The 22669-nt window shown below is 47.4% G+C and overlaps 1 protein-coding gene across 1 annotated transcript; it reads left to right on the plus strand.

Annotated features, from left to right (window-relative positions):
* Positions 1 to 4: 4 nt before the first annotated feature.
* Positions 5 to 22488, plus strand: USP35 (ubiquitin specific peptidase 35). The gene is made up of 11 exons (XM_084512572.1): positions 5 to 136; positions 7474 to 8170; positions 9197 to 9332; positions 13918 to 14047; positions 15282 to 15383; positions 17189 to 17347; positions 17812 to 18005; positions 18124 to 18217; positions 19689 to 19795; positions 20314 to 21535; positions 22014 to 22488. The coding sequence occupies exons 2-11, from the start codon at positions 7489 to 7491 to the stop codon at positions 22182 to 22184; spliced, it is 2997 nt and encodes a 998-aa protein (XP_084368698.1). The 5' UTR covers positions 5 to 136; positions 7474 to 7488; the 3' UTR covers positions 22185 to 22488.
* Positions 22489 to 22669: the final 181 nt, after the last annotated feature.

The following is a 22669-nucleotide window of genomic DNA, read 5'->3' on the forward strand; positions in this document are numbered from 1 at the left end:
GCTGCCAGAGCTGGGATTTGTAGTTTCGTCGCCTTCCCTTCGCCCTGCCCCCGGAGCTGCCCGCAGGGCTGCGGCTTTTTTGCCCTAAAGAGGAGCGAAACGGGTTGGCACGGCTCGGCACGGCTCCGGGGGGGAGGTAACGGGGGGCAGGAGGACGGGGGGAGGTCAGGGGATGGGGTGCTGGGGGGTGGTTTGGGGTGTAAAAGGGTGGAGGGATGCTGGAAGGATGCGCAGGGTGAGGGATGCTCTTGGGAAGGGCTGCTCCGAGGGAGGGATGCTCAGAGAGGGGTGTTTGGGATGCTCCTGGGAAGGGATGCTGGAGGGATGCTCGGGATGCAATGTTTGGGATGTTTGGGGCTTCAGGATACAGGAGGGATACTGGAGAGAGGGATTTTGGGGGTCAGGATGCAGGAGGGATTCTCAGGGGTCGGGGTGCAGGGTTGGTATTAGGGGATCGGGCTGCTCAGAGGGTGCTCGGAGGTTGGGATGCTCGGGGTTTCAGGGTATAGGATGGATTCTCAAAGGAGGGGTGTTCGGGGGTTGGGATGTGCGATTGGTATTTGGGAGTTGGAGAGATGCTCGGGATGCTCTGGGGAAGGGATGCAGGAGGGATGCTCAGAGGGTGGGATGCAGGAGAGGTATTTGGGGCTCGGGGCTCACAGAGAGGGATGTTCAGGGCTTGGGATGCTCAGAGGGAGGGATGCTCAGGGGTTGGGGTGCTCGGGGCTTCAGGATACAGCAAGGAGACTTGGAGGGATGTTTGGAGGCCAGGATGCTCAGAGAATGGGATGCTTAGGGACTGGGATGCGGGAGGGAACTGGGATTAATGGGGGTTTGGGGTTCAGCATACAGGAGGAGTGTTCAGGGCTCAGGGTGCAGGAGGGAGCTTGGGGTGCTTGGGGGGGTCTGGGTGCAGGAGGGGTGCTCGGGAGGTGGGATGCCTAAAGGGAGGCCTGCCCAGAGGGAGGGATTTTTGGGGGAATGGGTGCAGCAGGGATGGCTGGAATGAAGGTTGGGATGCAAAGGGGATGCTCAGGATGCAGGTGGGGAACCCCGGAGCGATGCTGTGTGTGTGTGTGTGTGTGTGTGTGTGCATTCCCCTGGTGCCTGCAGAGCTCCGCAAACCTTCCTTTGCGAGGCAGCAGCTTGCCACAAGGAGCTGGTACAAATTGTGTCCAGGCTTTCACCCAGGGAAACCGACCTGGGGAGTGGAACAGCCTGGGATGTTCCCATCCCACAGGCCCTAAAAGATTCAGAGCACATTTTGTGACAGGGGTGGTGAAGTTTGCCACAGTCTCCGTGTGCCGCGATCTCGCTTGGCCTTCCTGGTTTCTGGATTAGCTGAGGCACAGCCAAATACTTGGGGGCTGCAGGGAAACTGAGGTCTAAAATGAGTTTTCTTTTTCCTGAAAACTGGAGGTCTCTGTATCTCCAAGCAGTTAGGCAAGGGCGGATAAATCCCAGCCAGCGCTCGGTCCGGTGTGCTTTGGTGGAGGAGACGTGGTTTTCGCTTGGACCAGCTCCAGGGCTTTTATTTCTCTACACAGATAAAAGCAGGCAGCAATGTGAAGGAAGGAGAGTGATGTTTATTCTATAAATACCTCCAAAAAAGCCTTCCGGAGTAGATGTATTTACAGTCCCCTGGGGATGATAATAGAAAGGACGTTGGTCTGAAGGTCAGGGCAGGAGCCAGGCACTCCTGGTATCACACAGGAGAAACGCAGCCCTGGCTGAGAGCTAGGGAGGAAGGCAGAAGGCTTTGGGAGGAGGAAATTTTGTCTGTGGTTGGTGCTGGGCTTAGCCATAAAGCCAGCGGTTTGTCAGTGGTGGTCCAAGTCCCGGTTCCTGTGCCTTTGCTACTGAATTCGGGGGCAATGGGAGAGGGAAATGTAATTCCTTGTGCCTCAGTTTCTGCAGCCACAGCTGGAGGTGATGGCTGATAACACGCTAGCAATGCTTTTGAGAGGCTTTATTGGAGAAGGATGCTGACATGTGTTAGAGCTGTGCATGTATCTCTTGTCTGGAGGGGAGGAATGGAGCTGGGAGGAGTCTGGAGACGGAGAGAGGATGAAATGTCAGGGCCTTGGGCGTTATTTGGCATTACTGCACTCATCGCTTTGACATCTAGCCAAAGCCTTTTCTTTTTTTGTTTTGTTTTGTTTTGTCTGATGACTGAGTGCCTAACAGCAAGAAACATAAAGCAAGAGAAGAGGCTTTGGGGTTTGTGTGCAGCAAAGGGACCGAAGGAGCAGCACTGGAGATCAGAGAGCGGGCCTGGCTGAGGCAGCCGCCTTCAGCTCCTCTGGGCAGCCTGGGCCAGGCCCTCAGCGCCCTCAGAGGGCAGAATTTCTTCCCAATTTCTTCCCGAAGCCTCCCCCCTGCCAGGCTCCAGCCACTGCCCCTCGTCCTGTCCCCCCAGCCCTGACCAAGAGTCCCTCCCCAGCTTTCCTGCCCACCCTGCAGGCCCTGGCAGCTCTCCCCAGGGCCTTCTCTTCCCCATGCCCACCACCCCCAGCTCTGGCTTCTTAGGAGAAAAACCAACAGATTTTAGAAACATCAACAGATTTTAGTAAAGATACGGCCTGCTATCTTGTAAATTTAGGCTGGTTGCACACATGCACTTTAGCTAGTTACTTTTTAGGGACCCCTCAAAGAAATGTATGGCCACAAGGAGCCTGCTGATCCCAAGGTGGACCTCCAGCTCTACAGAAAAGCCCCACAAAATACTGCTGGTCCGGCTGGGTGATGATATTTGGATGAATCTTTAGTTTCTGGAGAGGATAGAAAGGTGCTGGGCAGGGCAGGAGGTCCTGCAGAGCATGGGAACCCACCTGTGGCTCCACCGGCTGTGGGGTGAGGAGCCCCACAAGCGCTCAGGGTGCTTCAGATCGAGTACACCAGAGGGCAGGAAAGCATGAAAGAGCTTTAAGAGCCCAAATTAATTAGCTGTAGTGAGTAGGAGACACGCAACACGAGTGCAATCTGTCACTGGAAAACAGTTTGGGACAGGAAGCAAGGAATATGTTATCTCCTCGAAAAGGGGAGGTGGATTAGAGGAGGCAGATTGTAATTACAGGCGAAAATTTTGGCCAGCCTTCCACGCTGGCAATCTTTCCCTGCTACGACCGCAGATGGGTAGAGTCTCACTTTGGTTTCTAAAGGGCTATTTAGCTGCGTTTTGGGGGGAAGTTATTAGCTCTGAGTTTCTGTTATATTGCTGCAACAGCCTTGTCTCATGAAGGCGATGTGTGGTCCTCTGTGCGTATCCCCATAGATACCCACGGCTTGCAGAACAGTGGGCACTGTTTCAGCCGAAGCCTCCAGGCATTATTACAATGCGAATAATAAATAAGGCAGCCTGAGGCTTTAGATATTAATGAACAGCAGGATGACAAATAATTAGGAAAGAAATAAAGAGGGAAGCAGCAACTGTGTCGCTGAGGGGACTTGAGGAAGAAACCGCAGCATTAAGTCATTGTGAGTGCTTGAGGTATGCACGGAAGAGCACAGAGCTGGCATCACATCACTCCAATTAATTCAGGTGATTTAGCCAAAATAGCTAGATCCCAGCTAAATTAAGAGTATAACTGATTGTGTAAACTGCAATAGATCACAGGGAGAGAAGAGTAGGGGATGTGGCAGCAGTGATGACGGCCTTTATTTGATGATTTTTCAACTCTGTAGGTCTATTGCAATTTCTTTATGGTTATTTGCAGAAGTTTTTTTGGCATTTTAGAAAAAAAAACTCATAGGGAAGTGATAATGACTGCTTGTGCTTGCTCGATACCTGCTGGTGAGGCTGCATCTATTGGATGTGGTACTGATGTGTTATGGGCTGTTTGCCCTCCTCAGATGGATGGATGTGCAGGTACTTTGGACCAAAAATATCCCCATTGCTTATGAATTAAGGAGATATTTATTCCATAAAAAGAAAGAAAGAAAGAAAGAAAGAAAGAAAAGAAAGAAAGAAAGAAAGAAAGAAAGAAAGAAAGAAAGAAAGAAAGAAAGAAAGAAAGAGAGAAAGAAAGAAAGAAAGGTAAAAGAAAAAAATTATTAGGACTGCAAATTGCTTTGATGTTCTTGGAAAACAGACCTAGAGAGGTGTGTGACAGCAGGGGCTGCTTCTTTGGACAAGTTTGGACAATAAGTCACAGCAAATTTTATAGAAATTTCAGAGAATACTGTTGTGCAGTATGCTGTGCTCTAGGAAGGTGCTGTGAGCACTCACCTCCGTCCTGCAGCAGCTCAGCAGCCTGCAGGATCGAGCCCTAATTGCCTGACTGCCTGGAGGATGAAGGAAGAATAACAGTAATGTCTTGGCTGACATAAAAGGAACCACTTGAGCAGGAGTTAAGGACAATAAAAGGTGACTCTTGATTCTGTACTTCCAGACCTCCAGAGCAGTTAGGGAAGTAGATCACAATTTTGTCTTCTTTTTAAGTAAGAAGGAAGTCACATTATTTATCAGCCTACATTTGGACGGTGGGATTTTTTCCCTCCCCTAGTGGTATTTATCAAGCTATATAGCATGAAACAGTCCGGATGCCATCATAGGAAATGTGTTAAATTTATTACCAAGATTTCCTGAAGGTAAGATAAATCTCAGGTCTATGTTTTCCCAGCTTTTTATGGTGTGGGTGCAGGAACCAATACTGCATTCTGCAAAAAGTACTGGGGAGCCTTTACTGGAAATCTGCTGCTGGCAGAGATGGGGGAATGAATTGATTTAGAAGTAATTGGAGAGACTTCAAGTGAAATGAGTCCCAATTAAAGAAAAAAAAACACAGTCAGGAGAGAAATATATTAAGAGGACACCTCAGAGCATTACAGAATATGAAGATCAGACCCAACTAAAGCCCAAGGTGACTTTTCATCCTGAGCTCAGTTTTTTTGTTATTTTTTTGTTTGCAGTTTACTCAGTTGAGGGAGTGAAACGAAGCTGGCCGATGATGCTCTCTGCTTATACTCCATTTCACTCTCTGCTTTCTGAAACATGGCTGGCCAGCTGTCCTTGCAGGGACGCATCTTGCAGCAAACAAAGCCTGTTGCAAGCCTGGAAATACTTCATTTTCTTTGTGGCTTTAGGTGGCATTTAGGTCTGGAGCCAGAGCTGCTGTCCTTTACAGCATCCTTTTTATTTATTTATTTATTTATCTATCTATTTATTTATCTATCTATTTATTTATTTATTATTTTGAGGAGGTATGGGAGAAAGCACTGCTGTGTGTCTGTGGATGCAGTTTGTGCTACCAAATATCATCCGTGCTCGTTGATCTATCAGGCAGAAGGCAGAGTGTTTGCAGGACACTTTCCTAAGTCTGAGCATCTTCATGACAAAGATGAGGTAGGAAGACATTCCTCCCTTTTACAAAGCACAGCTCCCTCTCCAGCACATCTCCAAAAATCAAGAAGGACGGTCTCAGAAACTACCTTTGTCAGCCTGTCTTTGGGAAAATCATTGGGCACAGCCTTTTGAAAGCTGTGTCTGGGCACACGAAGGAGGTTTGCTTGATGGCAGGGCTGCCATGTAGGGGGACCAGGGCTGGCCAGGGCTGACGAGAACCTCGTGGAATTCAGCAATGACAAATGCAAAGTTCTGCATTTGGTACAGATTCGTCTCTGGATGGACTCATCCAGCATGGACTCAGCTGGGCTGTACCAACCCCCTGGTGAAAGCTGGGCGCTGGCTGATAGCAGCAGCCCAGTGCCTCCCAGGAGGTTATCTGGGAGATGGAGCCAGGCTTTTCACAGCAGTGCATGGCAGGAGAATGAGAGAAAAAGCAGGCATAAATCAAAACACGAGTTTTCAACTGGAAATAAGGAAAAACTTCCCGCTGTGAGCTAGTTAAAAACTGGGGCAAGTAGCTCAGGGTGGTTGTGTGATCTCCATCCTAGCATGTTTTCAAGACCTGGATGGAGAAAGCCCCGAGCAAATTGGTTTAATTTCAGCTTTGTGCAAGGGTTGGACCACAAACCTCCCTCCTGATCCTTCGATTTTCCCCAGGTTGCTCCTGCCAGTCGTGCACGAGGGGAGCAGAACAGTTTCACCACTTTATGGGAATTTTTTCTTTTTCTCTGCAAAGCTGTGTACTTTCTGTTTCGTGTGAGCTGCACACCAGATGGAACCTCAGAGCAGCTCTTCAGATTAATAATTAACACTTTGACCTCCTCCAGCATCTTCATGTGCTCCAGGAGCTCAGTTCTCTTTTGCAAGCAGGAATGAGCCGATCCTTCCAACTTTTCTATGACTTATTGCCTGGAATATGAAGTGCTAAAATGTTGAAGTTCTCCCACTTCTTATGACAGATTCCTGATTCTTTGAATATTTATTCTCTCTTTTATTTTTTTTATTTTTATTTATTATTATTATTATTATTATTTTAGTATTTAACAGAAGAGAACCAGGCACCAGATCTCCGGAGCAGTGTTTGGCTGCCCAGTGACGAAGCTCTCCCCCCCTCTCCTGCAGTTCCCTGGGTTGTTGATGACACATTTCCAATTTCTGCAACAAATGAGGCAGTGCTCTTGCAGGCAACAGTCTCCTTCACTGCAAACCCTGATTCATTCTCCAATAAGTCCCTGGAAAAAAAAAAATAGATAGAGTTAATATGAGATCCTTTAAATAATATCCCTGAAAGCATCTGGAGCTGTGCTGGGGCTGAATTAGCCCTCCTAACTCCTAAACTTTGCCACTTGAATGCTGTCTGAGTGTAGTTTGAAGACTGTAGTGTTTATTTTTATTTAGTACAATGCATCTGGAATGTAGCTTTAATACAGGTTTAATATTGTATTGTGAAATCCTTTGCTGGTGATGGATCCTCCACCACAAGGTCAGCTTGTGAACAATGAACAGTGAACAGACAGGGGACAGAAAGGCCAGGATGGTGCCTGGAGAGCTGTCTTCCAGGGGAAGACCCGGGGGCTTTTCCAGTGCTTTCTAATGCTTTATGGCTGTTGAATTCGGGCTGTGATGAATGGGAAGCTTTGCCTGACTCTGCAGTTTCTCTCCCCTCTCAATTTGGTCCAGCAAACAAATGAGGCAGGTCCTAGAGGGCAGCCAAGACCTCACCACTCCCTCTGCTGAGAGCTGGGTGGATTTAGGGAAATGTGGGGCACCACCCTGAGCTGCTGCACCCCTCGAGGAGAGGGAGCTCATCCTTTCCTAGGGTCAAGTGTAAGGTCATAGTTGGTTATTTACAAGACAAAAATGTTCAAGTTTGTTACTAGTCCGAAGAAGTTCTGTTTTTTTTTTTTTTTTTTTTTTTTGTGTATTTATTCTGGCTTTGGGACTTTTGTCTCAATCAAGCATCACCAGAGTGGAAACTTCTCCTCATCCCTCAGAACACCACCATGAAAAAGTCACAAGGATTATCATCTTTATAAGGTCCCAGATGGCTTCCAAGCTCTGTTTCTGGTCCTAAAAGCTTGACAAATCTTTCCTGAACTGACCTGGTGCTCTGTTCCTTCTTTCAGCAGCTGGGAGCAGGGATGGATAAGATACTGGAAGCTGTGGTGATGTCCTCCTACCCCAACAACGTGAAGCAAGGCCTCGTGAGGCGCGTCATCGAGGCGTCGAAGCAGCCCATGGACAGCGAGCAGTGCTGGTCCATGCTGGAGCTGTGCACCAAGCTTTATCTCGTGGGGGACACCAAGTATAAAAGAGAGATCGGGAAGGAGGTTTTGGAGGTCTATGGCCACTACCACCCGGAGGAATTTGAGGAGTTCTTCAACGTCCGCTTCCTCCTGAGTCTCCTCCAGGAGGGCTACGGCCCCCTGGGGAAGAGAAGCCATTACGTCCTCGATTATATCCAGTTAGGGCTGCAGTTCGTCTTGGAAAGCCCGTCAGCAAACAGCATTTTCAGCTTGCTGAGGATCGAGGTGCTCCGGAAAGTCTGCGAGAGGCCCGGCCCCAAGCAGTGCGCCAAGATCAGCAAACTCTTAAGCCAGCATCCTCAGTGCATCCCCACGGGCAAGCACCAGGTCTTGTTTTGTCAGCAGCTGATCCGGTGCATCGGGCAGTTCCAGTGCGTCTCCGAGGGGGAAGAGGACATCATGGAGTTTTTGGAGCATGTGAACAAGGTGAGCGGTCTCCTGCAGAGGATCTGGAGGACTCAGACCTCAGCCATCCTGCCCTCGTTGAAGGAGCTGTTCACTATCATTTCTTCGACAGGTAATGATTAAAAAAAATAAAAAAATAAGGGGTGCAAATGTAGGGATTGGCTTTGATGAGGAACAAAAGCGCTCGGTGGTTTTCTTGGTTCCCACCCACTCCAGAAATGCAACCACAACTGAAAAATAACAAAGAAGTGCCCCTAACTGTTACCTTAGGCTAAGAAAATAATTTTTCCTGAAACCACACAGAGTCTGTACACAGGAATTGTTAACTGGGCTGAAATATATGCAGCACAGGCTTGTGTGTTCAGTACTTTTCAGCATCAGCTGGGCTTGATGGAAAGCGTCTTATCTGCGGCAGGTCAGAGCAGGACCTGAAACCTTTCAGAAATGTCACTCTCAATCGATGAAGCCCTCAGCCTGCTCCTTAGCAGAAAGTAAGAGCAGAGCTAAGGACTTAACTCCTCACCAACCTAGAGGTAGGGAGCCCAGCTGTCTCTCTGGACAGTGGTTATGTCTTAAGGTAGGACAGAAAATATTGATCCATGTTTTGGGGCCTTTAGATTATTACAGAGAGGCTCAGAAGATTTTTGGAGATCCCAGTGCCGTGAAATGTCAGCCTGTAGGCAGGTGAGCTCCTGTCCCAGCTATTCCTGAGCCCATAAGGAGATGAACATTTCAATATCCCCTATATCAAAACCTCATCTTTTGGAACGTGCTCCAGGCAGGCAAACCTACAGTCATACCCCATTGCGATTATTTGCAGTAATTAACATAAAGAGAGCACACAGAGGGACTTTGGGACCCAGGCAAGCATGTTTTAGTGTCTGTGATCCCTGCATCCCTTTGGGCTGTGTATTACTGCATGCAACAGTCCATCTGCTGTGACCCAACCTCAATATTTTGGGGTTTGGGGGATCATCCTCCTAGCACAGCTACGCGTGGACTCCTCATGGCCTGTTTATGCCAGCTGCATTTACCTAGGCAGGAATTTTCTGGCTTTTAGAGCTGAGAACTGACCTCACGTGCCTGGTTTCCCCGGGGACTAACATCTTCCCTGCTGGTGCTCGTCCCTGTCTTGCAGAGGAGCAGGAAGCGCCGTCCAACGCCTTGGCCAGCGTGGTCCAGTTTGTGCCTCTGGAGCTGATGGACGGTGTCATCAGGAACCTCACCAACGACGACAGCATCAGCGACGTGCAAATGATGATGGCCATTGGCAGGTAGGAGAATTAGGGAATGCAGGAGTGAATGTTCTCGGTCTGGAGAAAAAACTGCCCCAAAGCTTCTCTCGGCTCCTCTGTGGGGTTTTACCCCAGGACTGGAGCAAAGGCCATTTTAGCTGGTGTCTTGTGAGGTATGGGGATAAAAGGGGAATTTCTGAATCCTTCCTTCCAGTTCTGAGGGCCCAAAGAACTAGAATAAAGAATGGTTTTTATTATTATATTATCATAAAGACTGATTATTATAATTATTATTGTATTTGTCTGGTTTGATTTGGTTTATTTTTTCTCAGAAATAATAAGCTGTGTTATGGGATACCCACCATAAGGTATCTTGAAAAGAATGGATTATTTTTTTTTTTCCAGAAGATGTAAAGGGCCGTTTCTTCCCCAAATCTCCTTTAAAGAATTTCAAGGACATCACCCTAAACCACCAGCCACAGCTAAAAACCTTGCAGGCATTTTTTAATGTCCAGCTGTTTCAACAAGCCCACCCTGACCTTCACCAGGCGGCTGCGGTGCTGCTGGTCTGGATCTTGGTGCTGTGCCATGCTTATCCCTGACGTCAGTGCAGGCAGAGCAAACGGAGACATCAAGGCATGATGAAGCAGTAGCGGGTGAAATACTGCCTGACGTGCCAGACTTGGTCTTTGCAGAGCCAGGATCCTCTCTGGCATCACCAGATCTTCCTTGCGCAGCCATGTCCAAGTCCTACAGCTCCTCTATGCCCCTGTACCTTGCTCCTGCTTTTCCTAGGATTATCTCTAACCTGTATCTTCCTCAGAGGTCTCTATTTAAATGGGTGATGTTCACATGCAGGAGCACACAGATTTAACCCAAGGGGGCTGGGGTGACTTGATCTCACTGGAAAAATCTTTTTTTTTTCCCCTCTCTCTTAAAGGATTTCTCCCCTCTCCCTCAGGTAAGTTACAGAACAGAAACCCACATTATTCCTGATGCCTGAAGAAAGAGATCCCTTCACTTTGACTTGCTGGGGAGGGTCATGCTTTCCTCAGGGGCAAGAAAAACCCAAGACAACAACAACAACAAGTTATCAGTTCAGTTCTTAAGCCTCTTCTCCATCTTTTTCTCCTCCTGGGATCCTATTCCCAGATGCTGCTGTGAGCTCCAGGCGATAAATCCTCCGCGAACGCCAGTGCCTAAATATAGCAGTTGCAAAAGCGATTGCATCATGCCTTAAAAAAATTCTTTGTCACGCAGAAGGGTGAGTAAATGATTACTCAGACTGAGCCAAACATTAAGCAGGGCCTGCAAAATGTAATTAAGCTCACTTAGGAGAAGTGCAGAAGTTTTGGCAGCGCGTTTATAGCAGACGGATGCCCCAGAAAACTGCGTGACTGTTGGCCTTTTGATGAGCGTGCTGCACGCTTAGGAAATCAAAGAAGTCAAAAGGGTCTTTCAGCTTGGGATCCCTGGCAAAGTCTTCCTCCAAAGTTTGGGTTTGGGAGTGCATGGCATTGGGGAAAAAAAATGGATGTGGGGCAGAGCTTTTGATCAAGCATTTAAAGAGCAAAGAGCAGTAAAAACAGCAAGCCTGGCACCTGCTGGTGTAAGCGTACACCGCAATCTCTTAGTTTCTCTTTCAGAGTTTGTCTCTTTTCAGATAAACTCTATTGATGTGCATCCAGAAATACTGATTTTTTACTTTTCTTTTAATTTTTTTTTTTTTTCTTAGGGTGTATCTGTTTCAAAGAGCCCAGCTTCGGCTGCGGAGAGCGCCTGCTGTCACACCGAGATGCAAGCACTTGTTATCTCTGGAAATCAGGATTTGAGCTTTTCAAAGCTGGGCAGGCCACATCAATGGCTCCTTTTGGCAAATTAGGGGCCCGGCTTGCAAAATGTTTGTGGATCTTACAATGTGGGAACTGCAGTGTGAATTTAAAGTGGAATTTGTTCCTACTGCAGCAATACAAGCAGCAGGTGGGGCAGGATTGTAACTTGGCCATTAATGTTGGTTAAAAAAAAAAAAAAAAGCTTATTGCAGACAAGGTTGTTTTATTTCAGTGTAAAAGAAGATAGGTGAAGGGAGGCCTTTGGATGCCTGAATCCATCTCCCTGCTTTTTAGGCACTGATGCTACAGATCCCTTTCACGAACGTCCAGCCACGGTCTTCAAAGCAGGAAGGGCTTTTGCTCCCCCTGCTTTCTTTCATAGCTGCCCCACCATTTGATTGCTTTAATGGTTCAGAGCTCTCTTCTGATAGCCAGCCTCTATTTATTTCCTGCTTTCTCATAGTTGTTTTGATTTTATGCCAGCATCAATAGCTGCAATACCTCTTTTCCCTCCCTGCTGTTTATTGTGTCGATGTATGCACGGACAACAGCCCCATCCCCTCTCTGCTTTCCAGTAGCTGTGCTGAACTAGCCAGCTTATTTCAAGCTTTTCTTGCAGGAGAGGTTCTGCATTTTCCTGACCATCTTAAGAGGCTTTTTCAGCACCTGCTCCCACTTCAGTTCATCGGTCTTGGATATGGATGGAGAGGTTTGTGCACTGTGTTCCTGATGAGGTGCATCGTGGCCTTAAATGATGGCTTAGGAGGTGATGGTTTTGCTTTGGAAAAGGTCTTTTTTTTCCTGCACTGCAGCAGGTGCTGGCCTTTTCCATGGCTAGTGTTACACTGGGAACTCACAGCCACCTGGTGCCCTGCTGGTCTTCTTCAGGCAGATCAATTCTCATCACACAGGAGCTGTTTCTTGTTATTTGCTCCCCACATGCCTTGCATGTGCTTTGAATGAAAGTATTTCATCCTGGTTCTGCATCTGTAGTCATCAGGGTCTTCCTCAGGATCCTCCTCTTGTTTTGATCATGCCTCCCAGCTTTGCATCATCCCAAGTTTCACAGCTGCCTTCAGGATGTTTGTGCCAACACCGTCAGGTCCTGTATCCGCTCAGATACCCAGCCAGATATGATCTGCTTGCGTCCTTTGACTAGAAAATCAGATATCCTGACAAGTCATACCTTGTCATCTATGATAAACCCCTGTGGCTTGCTACCCCTTCTTTTTAGTCACCCCCTTATTGCCTGTCTTAATTGTAGGAACTCTCCTCCTATTCTGCCCACAAAAAGCACCATGCCAGTGTTAATAGGGTCATTAAACTCACCAGAGTTCAATTTTACTTGATGAACATCACTGCCCCCCCTCGGAGCATATGAGCTCTTCGTTCCTCTTTCGCATTGGCTGTCATTGCTCCTGTTTCCATTCTCATATCTTCTATCTGCCTCCTCTTTGTCACCCTGATCAATTCCTTCCTCTCCGTCAAAACAGAGGCAGAGGATGTGTTTAGTTTGGAAGTCAAATCTGGAGGCTGTATCATATCTTTAATCACCATCACATCCTCCCTGTACAGCGATTGCGTGTCTTTCCTTATTCTGCTCTGATGCAAATGTCTGCAGAAGCTTTTCTGGTATTTGTTTTATTATCCAGCTTGGCTTGATTTTTGTTATTTCTCAACATCCCAACATATTCTGTTCTTCAAACTGTTCTTTTATTTTTTTTTCCTCCCAGTTCCTTGTGGGCTTGCTCTTTGCCTTATGTGGTTATTTATCCACAGTTGCTTTTATATATCTTGCACAAGACGTAAGCTTATAAACAAAAGGGGCTGATTGGGCAAGAAAGCTGGGCTGAGGTGGGAGATTGTGAAGACCTGGGATATCTTCAAATCAAAGGTCCTGAAATGATTAGCAAAGTTTGACCTTTGGAGATCCTAAGCCTTGGCTACCCTGCTGTTCTGTTTAACATTTAATTTAAGCATTTTTTTTTAATGCTTAATTTAAGTAATTATTTAAACAACCTGTCATCACTCAGTCTGAGGTTATTTTTTTACGAGTGACTCTCCTGTGAAGCGTTAGTTGCAGAAACATGGCATCTTGTTGGCTGAGTGGCTATAGAAGAAATTTGTTAGCTGTGACCTTCAGGAATATCTGGTTTCTATTAAGGTTACCAGTATTTTCTTTCTTTAATGTGATTTGGGGAATGAATGTTTACTACCCAGAGAAGATAAAGATCCAAATCTGGGTATTTTTCCATACCAGTATCATTAGTTCTCTAACAGCAGCAATGAGAAGACCTCAGTGAAGACCTCATGCAGATATCCACCACTTTAAAAACAGAACTGCCCTTCTAGGGCCTCCTCTGAAGGATATATTTGAGAATACACAAAGCAGTGCTGTGGTCTATAGGGCACCAGACTGGTGTTAGAAACTTGAACTCGAGTTGATTTAAGTCCGTGGAAGAAATCCTCATTTTCTTCCATGGACTTGGTCCTCTGATGAGCCACAGGATGCTGATGCCATTGCTGCAATTCAGCTTCAGGCTCTGTTGTGCTTTGAGTAATGGGATGGATGCTGTGATGAACCCCCTGTGGCAGGAGGTTGGAAATGGATGGTCTGTAAGATCCCTTCCAGCCCAAACTATTACACGATTTTAAATGTCTGATGTGGAACCTCTCTCTTACTTGGCCAACCCGTTGAATGGACAGGAACTTGGAAGAGATTTAACCCCGAGTGGAGCTGGGCTTTCACAATATATCCGTTGTTTACTGTCAGAGTTTGGATTTCATTTCAGGATGATCGACTGGGTGTCCTGGCCCCTGGGAAAGAACATAGACAAGTGGATTATTGCTCTGCTGAAGGGTTTGGCTGCGGTGAAGAAGTTCAGCATCCTGATTGAAGTTACTCTTTCAAAGATTGAGAAGGTCAGTGGGCATTTGGAAAAGCTTTTCCTTGCATCTGGGAGATCTTGCCTCTCAACTGAATAAGGATGAGATATGACTTGAGATGTATAGAAAAGATTATGCTGTCCCAAGGGGTTTTGAAGGGACCACTGAGCCTGCTGCATGTTCTGCAGATGCTGCATTACTGCAATATATTATAGGGTGGTGGGCAACTAGGAATGATGTTCACCAGAAATACCCGTTTGTGTGCCTATCTCCTTGTTAGAGAGAGCTGGACACTGGGATTCCTTTTCCCAGTTTTGGGACTACTTCTTGCCAAAGGATTTTGGGTGTGGCAGCAACTGAGACCTCAACCTGAAGTTCTTTAGGGCTTGATTTGCAGAGGTACCGCAAGGTACTCTTTTAATAACCTTAAAGGTTATAAAATATAACAAACCAAGGACTTTAAAGCCAACCAAGCACTTTCCTTCCCAAAACACAAAGTTCTTCTATGGCTTGTCCTTGGGAACGTGAAATGCTGCCCTTCAACTGTGCCTGGATCAGTGCTGGTTCATCACACCAGTGAGTAGTTTAACAGGTGACGTAGTTGTAGGTCAGTTTTAAAGCCTGTGTCCTGGCTTTATTTGCTTTATCAGCACAGATACAGCCCTACCCCCATTTTCCAACATTTTCCATGCTGTGGTCCTGCTATTTCTTCCTTTGTAAGATGGAGATAATACCTGGCTGTGTCTCCAGCGGAAGTCACCACAGAAGTTACCAATACCATAATTATCTGCATCAGAACATTATCTGTGGTTGCATTTGTCCCTGTGATCCCCCACGTGCATCAAGCAGTGACATTGCTGAGCCTTTGAAAGTGCTGAGAGGCTCTGCAAGAGCTTTGCTTTCTATCTCTTTGCCTGAAAGGTAGGTGATAAGGTTCCAAATACAACCATAAAACAGGAGAGGCACATTTAAGAAAATCTAGCATCCCTTTGTGCTCGGGTGGCCTCATCTATCAGGAGATCTGGAGGTATGTTGTGGCTATCAGGATCACCCAGAGCTCTGCACCTCAGTGTGCCAGGCACTGCACAGGCCTAAATGAGTGATTCTAACCCAGATGGTATTTTTAGGGTGCTCTGAGGACGTGTTCTGGACAGGAGATGACTCTGGAGGTGTGGCAGATGCTCAGTACCTCCCTTTCCTGCCGGGTCCTTCTCACTCATGTCGTGATACCAGCCTGCCTTCTCATCTGCTTTTTTTTTCTCCCCACCAGGTCTTCTCCAAGTTGCTGTACCCCATCGTGAGAGAGGGAGCGTTGTCCGTCCTGCAGTACATGCTGCTGAGCTTCCAGCACTCCCACGAAGCGTTTCACTTGGTAAGGATGCGTCCAGCCCTTGTCTGGGTGCATCGCCACAGCTGGGAGGGAGCCCAAAGGGCTGAATATCTCCCTCCTCTGCTAGCTTCTGCCTTGTGATGTAAATTCAGCCCATCAACTTGCAGCTTGTCCCTGCTGGAGGTTGCTCACCCTCTGGTGAACAAGAAATAAATATGGTAATATATATATAATGAAGTCCTGATGGTTGGTATTGCCCAGCTTGGTCTGGGTCACCACCAAACTGCATTATTGCATTGGAGAAGGAAAGGGAGCATTGAGACGTGGCCTGGGAAGGAATTTGGGCAGGGCTATGCTGACCCAGGATGGGGTTTTGTGGGCAGGTTTAGAAGATAGGGCCCCATATTTGATCCAATCCTTCCAGTTGTGGTGTTGTGGATGTTGCCACTGACTTTTGGATGCATTAGCAAAAGACTTTGGACTGATTGAATCTTGGAAAGCTCAAGTAGCAGCAAATATAATCCCAAACAGCTCTTGCTGTTTCCTAAGAAAGTTTCTGAAAGTTGCTTTTCATTTCCAGGGTGGTGCTTTTTGCCTGTTGACACTAAGGCACAGCTCTGCTTCCCACCAGTGCTGCCCCCAGAATGCTGTAATTAAAAAGTGGGGCTGAGAGCAAAGGCATGCCTGCAGTGATTGAACTGATAAAAGAACCAATGGAAATTTACTGCTATTAATGCTCGATTTCATACTTTTGCATTAAAGCCCTTACTTTTGGCTTTTCACCTAAAGTTCACGGAATAAACAGATAAGGTTGGAAAAAAGCAAAGCCAGCCAACGTTTTCAACTGATGTTTTCTAGTTCCTCAGCTGCAGCCGCTTTAAACGAGCCTCATTTCTTGAGAAACTCCTCAGTTCCTAAAAATAGACGTTCCAACGGGTTGTCTTCGATTGGGTGTCCAAAATTTGAAAGACTCCAAAAGCCATCGGTTGCTCTTGGCCTGAAGTTTCCATCTGCAGCCCAGCGAGTGCAAATTTCCTCCCTCCCCTATTTAAAAAAAAAAAAAAAAAAAAAAAAAGAAAAGCCCCAAACCCAACAAAACAACAAGGCATAAGCCTGTCATGCTTCTTATCTGTTTGCCCTGGCACCTTGGAAGAGTTTTGAGAATTGTTCAGATGACAGCTTGGCAAAATATCAATGCGTAAAGGTTCTGGGATTCATTTGTTTCCCCCACCAAAGCTTTCCAGTTGAAAGGAAGCAGTTAAAATCCCCAACATTTTGAGGAGGAAGCAAAAAAGAGAGGGAGAAGAGAGGAAGAAGAGTGAAGAAGGGACTAAAGGTTGGACTAAAGGTTGAAGCTAAAGGTTGAACTGTGGATTCTGAGCCATTAAACCAGGATCATTCTGGGGTAAAATCACGTAAAATAGAAATAAGAAAAACGGTGTCTGACTAGCACATCTGCAGGGCTGGGAACAGGTTAGCGAGGCTCTGTGCAGCTGTGGGGTCGGCAGAGGGTGCCCGTGAGCAATCTATCTTTGTGTTTGGGTCTGTGTGCTCACTGTAAATTTTTCTAGATGAAAGCAAAATAACGAACGTGCTCTTTACGTGCCTCTTGCTACCCATCCACCCATCCAATTCAGTTTATGCAGTATGAAATAAAATATAGCACACGATATAACACCTCTTGGAGGTTAATTCACCTATTTTACAGGTTTGAATCCCTGCACTTGGTGCTTAACATATAACATTCCTTTCCAGCATGGGTGCGTGTTTGAGCAGGTGCTGATCTGCACTAAGAATGGAAAATACAGCATGGCAAACTTTTATTTTATTATTCTTTTCTTTTCCAGCTGCTCCCTCACATCCCCAGGCTGGTGGCTTCTCTGAAGAAGGAGGACTCCAACTCTGCCACCAGCTCCCTGGAGCAGCTGGCCGAGCTCATCCACTGCATGTTCTTCCGCTTCTCAGGATTTCCAGATCTCTACGAACCGGTCTTGGAAGCAATTAAAGTAAGATGTGTACTTCTTGGCTGTTTTTTTTCTTTTTTTTTTTTTTCTGTATTGCATATGAACGTGACATCTCAGTTTGCAGTGTAGTGCTGAGCGGCTGTCCTACTGGTAGGGATGCCCAAACTTCAACACCTCCAGTTGTGGCAGAAGAAACAACCTAAAATTCCAAGTTTGAACCCCATGTAGGCAAGCTGGCTGTGTTTTGGGAGTAGAAACTTCTCTTATGGTGGATCTGCAGAAGTCCTTGTCATGGCTGTGGGTTTTAGCCATAGATTTAGACTTGAGTGCCTCTAAAGTACTAATACTAGTAGCTAAACAATTCCTTGCATGATTGCATGTTCAGGTGAAGAGCAGGGAAATGAGTTGTGCCATGGACACCTCCAGCAGAGGAGTTTTGCAGTTGCCCTTTAGTAATTCTTCACGTAGAAAGGCAAGGATTCATGACACCCATCTATTTTTCCAAGGCTCTTCCAATTCCAAATGAAGACAGGATTAAACATCTCTTGGGGCAAAATGCTTGGACCTCCCAGAAGAATGAGCTAGCCTGCTTCTACCCACGCCTGGCATCCAAATCGGAGACGGGAAAGATTGGCTTAATTAACTTGGGAAACACCTGCTACATGAATAGCATCATACAGTCTCTTTTCATGGCTTCCGAGTGAGTTTTTGCTCCCTTGCTCCCATTCAAGACTGCTCTGGGGTTGCTCATCACACAGGCGTTATGCTTTCCACACTAATTTTCCATCTTGTTTTGCCTCTCTGGTTTTCTTTTGCAGCTTTCGGCATTCGGTGTTGAATTTAACCGAGGGCAACTCCCAGCCCCTGATGACAAAGCTCCAGTGGCTCTTTGCGTTTTTGGAGCACAGTCAGGTAATTATTTCATGTTCTAGTTATTTGTTTGGACTGTCGGCTGCGGAAAGGCTCGTCTCCAAGTTGCTTCCTGCCGACTCCTATGTGCTGATAAGGAATTGTGGATCTTGGTGGATTTTTATAACGGGACGAATTTTGTTTACGTGAAAGAGGCTAATTTTGGGGGTGGAGGAGGCAAGCGAGTCTCAAGCTCGTCTCACCCATGAAAACGAGCTGTGTTCACACCAGGCTGCCTTTCTCCAGCCTCTGGCCTTCCTGGGTTTGACTGATGCAATCACTAATAGTTTTGACAATGAAATCCATTTGGTAATAGCTTACATATGTGGCCAGCTGAAAAGCCTGTTGGTGTAAAGCAGCAGTTTCTGTTTCTTGCTGTGCAGCAAAGAAGACTGGAGCAGTTTGCTTGTCCCCTTGCTTCACGGCAAAGTGCAGTCAATCAATAGAAATTGCCTTAAAAACAGTTTGGACAGAAAAAAAAACAACACACACAATGCCAGCAACAACAAACCTGTGGATTCCAGATGTTTTGAGTCTTCTGCATTTGAGGAAAATTAAAAAGTTATTACCCCAAAACAAATTAATCATAAATGCTTTCTTGACAAATCTGAAATTTAACGTGGGTGACTCCAGATAGGTCGTATTTAGGTCCTCTCTTGAAAGTACATCTGCCTATCCCTAAAAAGACACAGTTCTGAATTTTCCTTTGATGTGAAACCATTCATATGGGCCTCCAAACTATGAATTGGCTTGCTGTACTGTGGTATTGTGCCATTACTGATCACTTTGGGGGAAAAATATAGAGAACTTGTTAAATTTGGCCAAAGAAGGGCCTGTTTTTTTCAGGGCAAGTTAGGGTGCCTGTGATGTGTAAATCCAGTAACATATCTGCTTGTTAGGTAGCTTGTAGATAATAATATCTTAGTAATTTCCTATCATCATACAGGTTATTTTTCTTTTTTTTTTGGCAGCACTTAACGTCACTTCTTTGCCAATGATGAGTCTTTCCCCATGTTGATTAGGCAGCAGCTTCCTGGCGGTGCCAATTACATTATCACTGATTATGCAGATTACCTGCCTGCAGTGATCAGAATGATGGGTGGAAGTTCAGTGGATTATTTTTTTTTTAAGGAAGGGATTCAGTGAGAGAGATCGTGATCAAATTAAGTTGATGATCAAATTAAATTCAGGCTGAATTAAGTAGAAGTCTGTGGGGTCAGGAAAACAAAGCATTGTAAAATTGAATGAAGAAGTAAATGCGTGGATATTTCATAGAAATATACATAAAATATATACTGGTAAAAGCAAGCATATAGAAGGTCCTGTTCTCATAACAGTGGATCGAAGGGAGGTTCAGCAGTGCTGAAATTAATCCTTCCAGTCCTGGCTTGCAGCAAACCATGCAAGCCTTCCCTGCTATGAAGTGGGAATCCAGACCTCATGTTTCAAATGTGTTTTTCCCTCTTGGTGCCAGCGACCTGCCATCTCACCCGAGAGCTTCCTCTCCGCCTCCTGGCCACCCTGGTTCACTCCTGGTGCTCAGCAGGACTGCTCGGAGTATCTCAAGTACCTGCTGGATCGGTACGTGGCAAATGCCCTGATTTTGGAGCTCAGCAGCAACAGGTTCCCCTAGACCCGGTGTGTTATTTAATGCTGACCCACGGGGAAGGAGGGGAAGTGGCTGAGAGCTGGAGGAACTCAGAGTGGAGACTTGGGGTGGAGGATGGTGAGACCAGTCTGGGGTGTCTTGCTTATGCCCTCCTGGCGGTGAGGTCAGCAGAGAGGCCAGCTTGAACATTTCTGGAATTGCACCATGTTCAGAGGAGAGCTGTATGCTTGACAAGCCTCCTCTTTAAAATGTTGATTTTTTGCCTTTTTCTCACCTAGAAATCCCAAATCCTGGTGTCCTGGTGATGCCCCTAGGAGTGGGGTCAATGGCTCATTGCCCATCCCCACCTTCCTCCTGCAGCAGACCCCTGTGCACAGGCAGGCTAACCCAAATTAACCCCCACAACCAAAGAACAGAAACCATACTTTAGAAACCAGTTCTTGGTGTTGTACTGGTGTATAATGCAGACTTCTTTTTTCCCCTGCCAAAGATTACACGAAGAAGAAAAAACCGGGAAGAGGATCTACCAGAAACTCAAAGAGTCCAGCTTGATGTCTCAGGCCATGGAGCATCATTACTTAAACAAGACATTGATTGAGAAGATGTTTGGGGGTAAAATGATGACAAAGATCCGCTGCTTGAAGTGTCTCAATGTCTCCTCCCGAGAAGAAGCCTTCACAGACCTGTCGTTGGCTTTCCCCCCACCGGACAGGCACATACACGGGCCTGGGAGTGCCTCTGTTCTACCCGTGGAAGAAATTGGCCCGCAGTTTATCGAGCCTCCTGAAAACCCAAACCAGGTAATGGGGTCTCCTTGGGTCCGAAGGAAGCCCCATGTGTCTGGAGACCTCCCAGCTCAGCCGGTGCCAGTGGAAACGCTGGGTTTTCAGGAGCCTGGAGAACCATCAGATCCCTTAAGCTGCGGCACTGTTGGAGCAGAATCAACCAAAGACCCAATATTGGCTTCTGGGGAGCAGGCGTCTGCTCCCAAGGACTCCCGATCCGTCCCGGATTTAATCAACTATTTCCTGTCCCCGGAGAGACTGACGGCGGAGAACAAATACCACTGTGAGAAATGTGCTTCCTTGCAGGACGCCGAGAAGGTGGCGGAGCTGACGGAGGGGCCGCACTACCTCATCCTCACGCTGCTGCGCTTCTCCTTCGACCCGCGGACCATGAAGAGGAAGAAGATCCTGGACAACGTCTCCATCCCCGTGGTGCTCAAGCTACCTGTCCTCGTCTCCTCGGAGGAAAACGAGGATGTTTGGCGACACAGGAAGGGCCAAGGTGGCCCGGGGAGCAGTTTCGTGTCTGTCGTGTACGACCTCTGCAGCGTGGTGGTGCATTCGGGCATCTCCTCTGAGAGCGGACACTACTACTGCTACTCCAGGGAGTGCACTGACGCCGTGCCCCACGGGCAGCTGCGGGACGGGGCGCCGAAACCGGCTTCTGACAAGCAGTTGGACTTTGAAATCCAGTGGTACCTCTTCAACGACACCAGGGTTTCCTTCTCCTCCTTCGAATCGGTCAGCAACGTGACCTCCTTCTTCCCCAAGGACACTGCCTACGTGCTCTTCTACAGGCAGCGGCCGGGCACGCAGAGCTGCCCGCTGCACGAGGCTGCGGCCGAGGCCGGCCACCTGCATGGGGAACCCTCCCTCAATAAGGACTTGATGGAAGCCATCTCCAAAGACAACATCCTCTACCTGCAGGTAAGAAGTCCCCTTGCTGCTTGCTGCAGGGTCTGATCCCGTGGCTGGCCAGCTCGTGGGGCGAATTTCCACCCTCTGAGCAGCAGCAGGGTCAAGTCCGAAGGATAAATCTGCACCAGAATTATCCCTGGAGCAGATTTCATTCACCAACAGAGTTCAGATATTTCCAAACAGCAGTGTAGGAGTATGAGGTGAAATTTGGGAGTCACAGGGAAATTTGAGGGTCCTCTCTCCTTGTGAAAACAGCCCTTCAATGGGCACCTCTGCTCATCCATATGGCTGGAGAGACCCAACGCTTTGATGCATCTCCCCTGCAAAGCTCTAGAGATGAGGACGTGGCCTGGTAACCCCAGCTTAATTTGGAGGAGGCTCTCAGGAGCACCCAAACAGGCTTCTGACTACCTCCTCAGGGAAAGTGGGAGCCCTTTAGCTGCAGATAATGTCGCTATCTTTGTGTTATTTCTCCTCCTTCTCCCAGGAGCAGGAAAAAGAGGCGAGGAACCGAGCCGCCTACATCTCCGCCTTGCCGAAATCCCCGCTGTGGTGGAGGGACTTTGACAGGGACAAGGACGATGACAGCTCCTCGGGGGGATGCAGCCCTGCGGCGGGCGGAGGTGGATCCGGCTCCTTTCACGGACTCGTCTTCTAGCAGCTGGGTGAAACCAGAACATCAAACATCCACGGGGCCAACCCAAAGCCAGAGGCTCCTCTTCCTCGCCCTGCTGGCAGCGAGCATCTCAGAGGAGGATTTGGGGAGCGTTGTGATGGAAAAGGACTCAGGGGCTGACTTGGAGACTGCGTTGCTGGCACCCAGAGGGTCGTCCTGCTTCCTATGCACTTGGTCTTAACGCCTTAAATGAAGCCTTGCAGCTCAGCGCCTGCAGACAGCTCGGAGAAGTGCCCTTGTGCTTCAGCGCCGCCGTGTCTTGCCTGCTGCCACCAGCCTGGGGAGGGCACGGGGTGGGGATGGGGATGGGGAAGGATCCAGCGATGGCATGGGGATGGGGGCTGCTCGTGCACATCCCACCTGCAACCCTTCCCGTGACACTGAATTTTGGGGGAACCTCTTCACCGTTTTTTTTTTTTTTTTTTTTTTTTTTTTTAATAATGTGGTTCTAAAAGACCACCCGGACA

Source organism: Aythya ferina, assembly GCF_964211825.1.
Source record: "Aythya ferina genome assembly, chromosome: 1".
NCBI classification, from domain to species: Eukaryota; Metazoa; Chordata; class Aves; order Anseriformes; family Anatidae; genus Aythya; species Aythya ferina.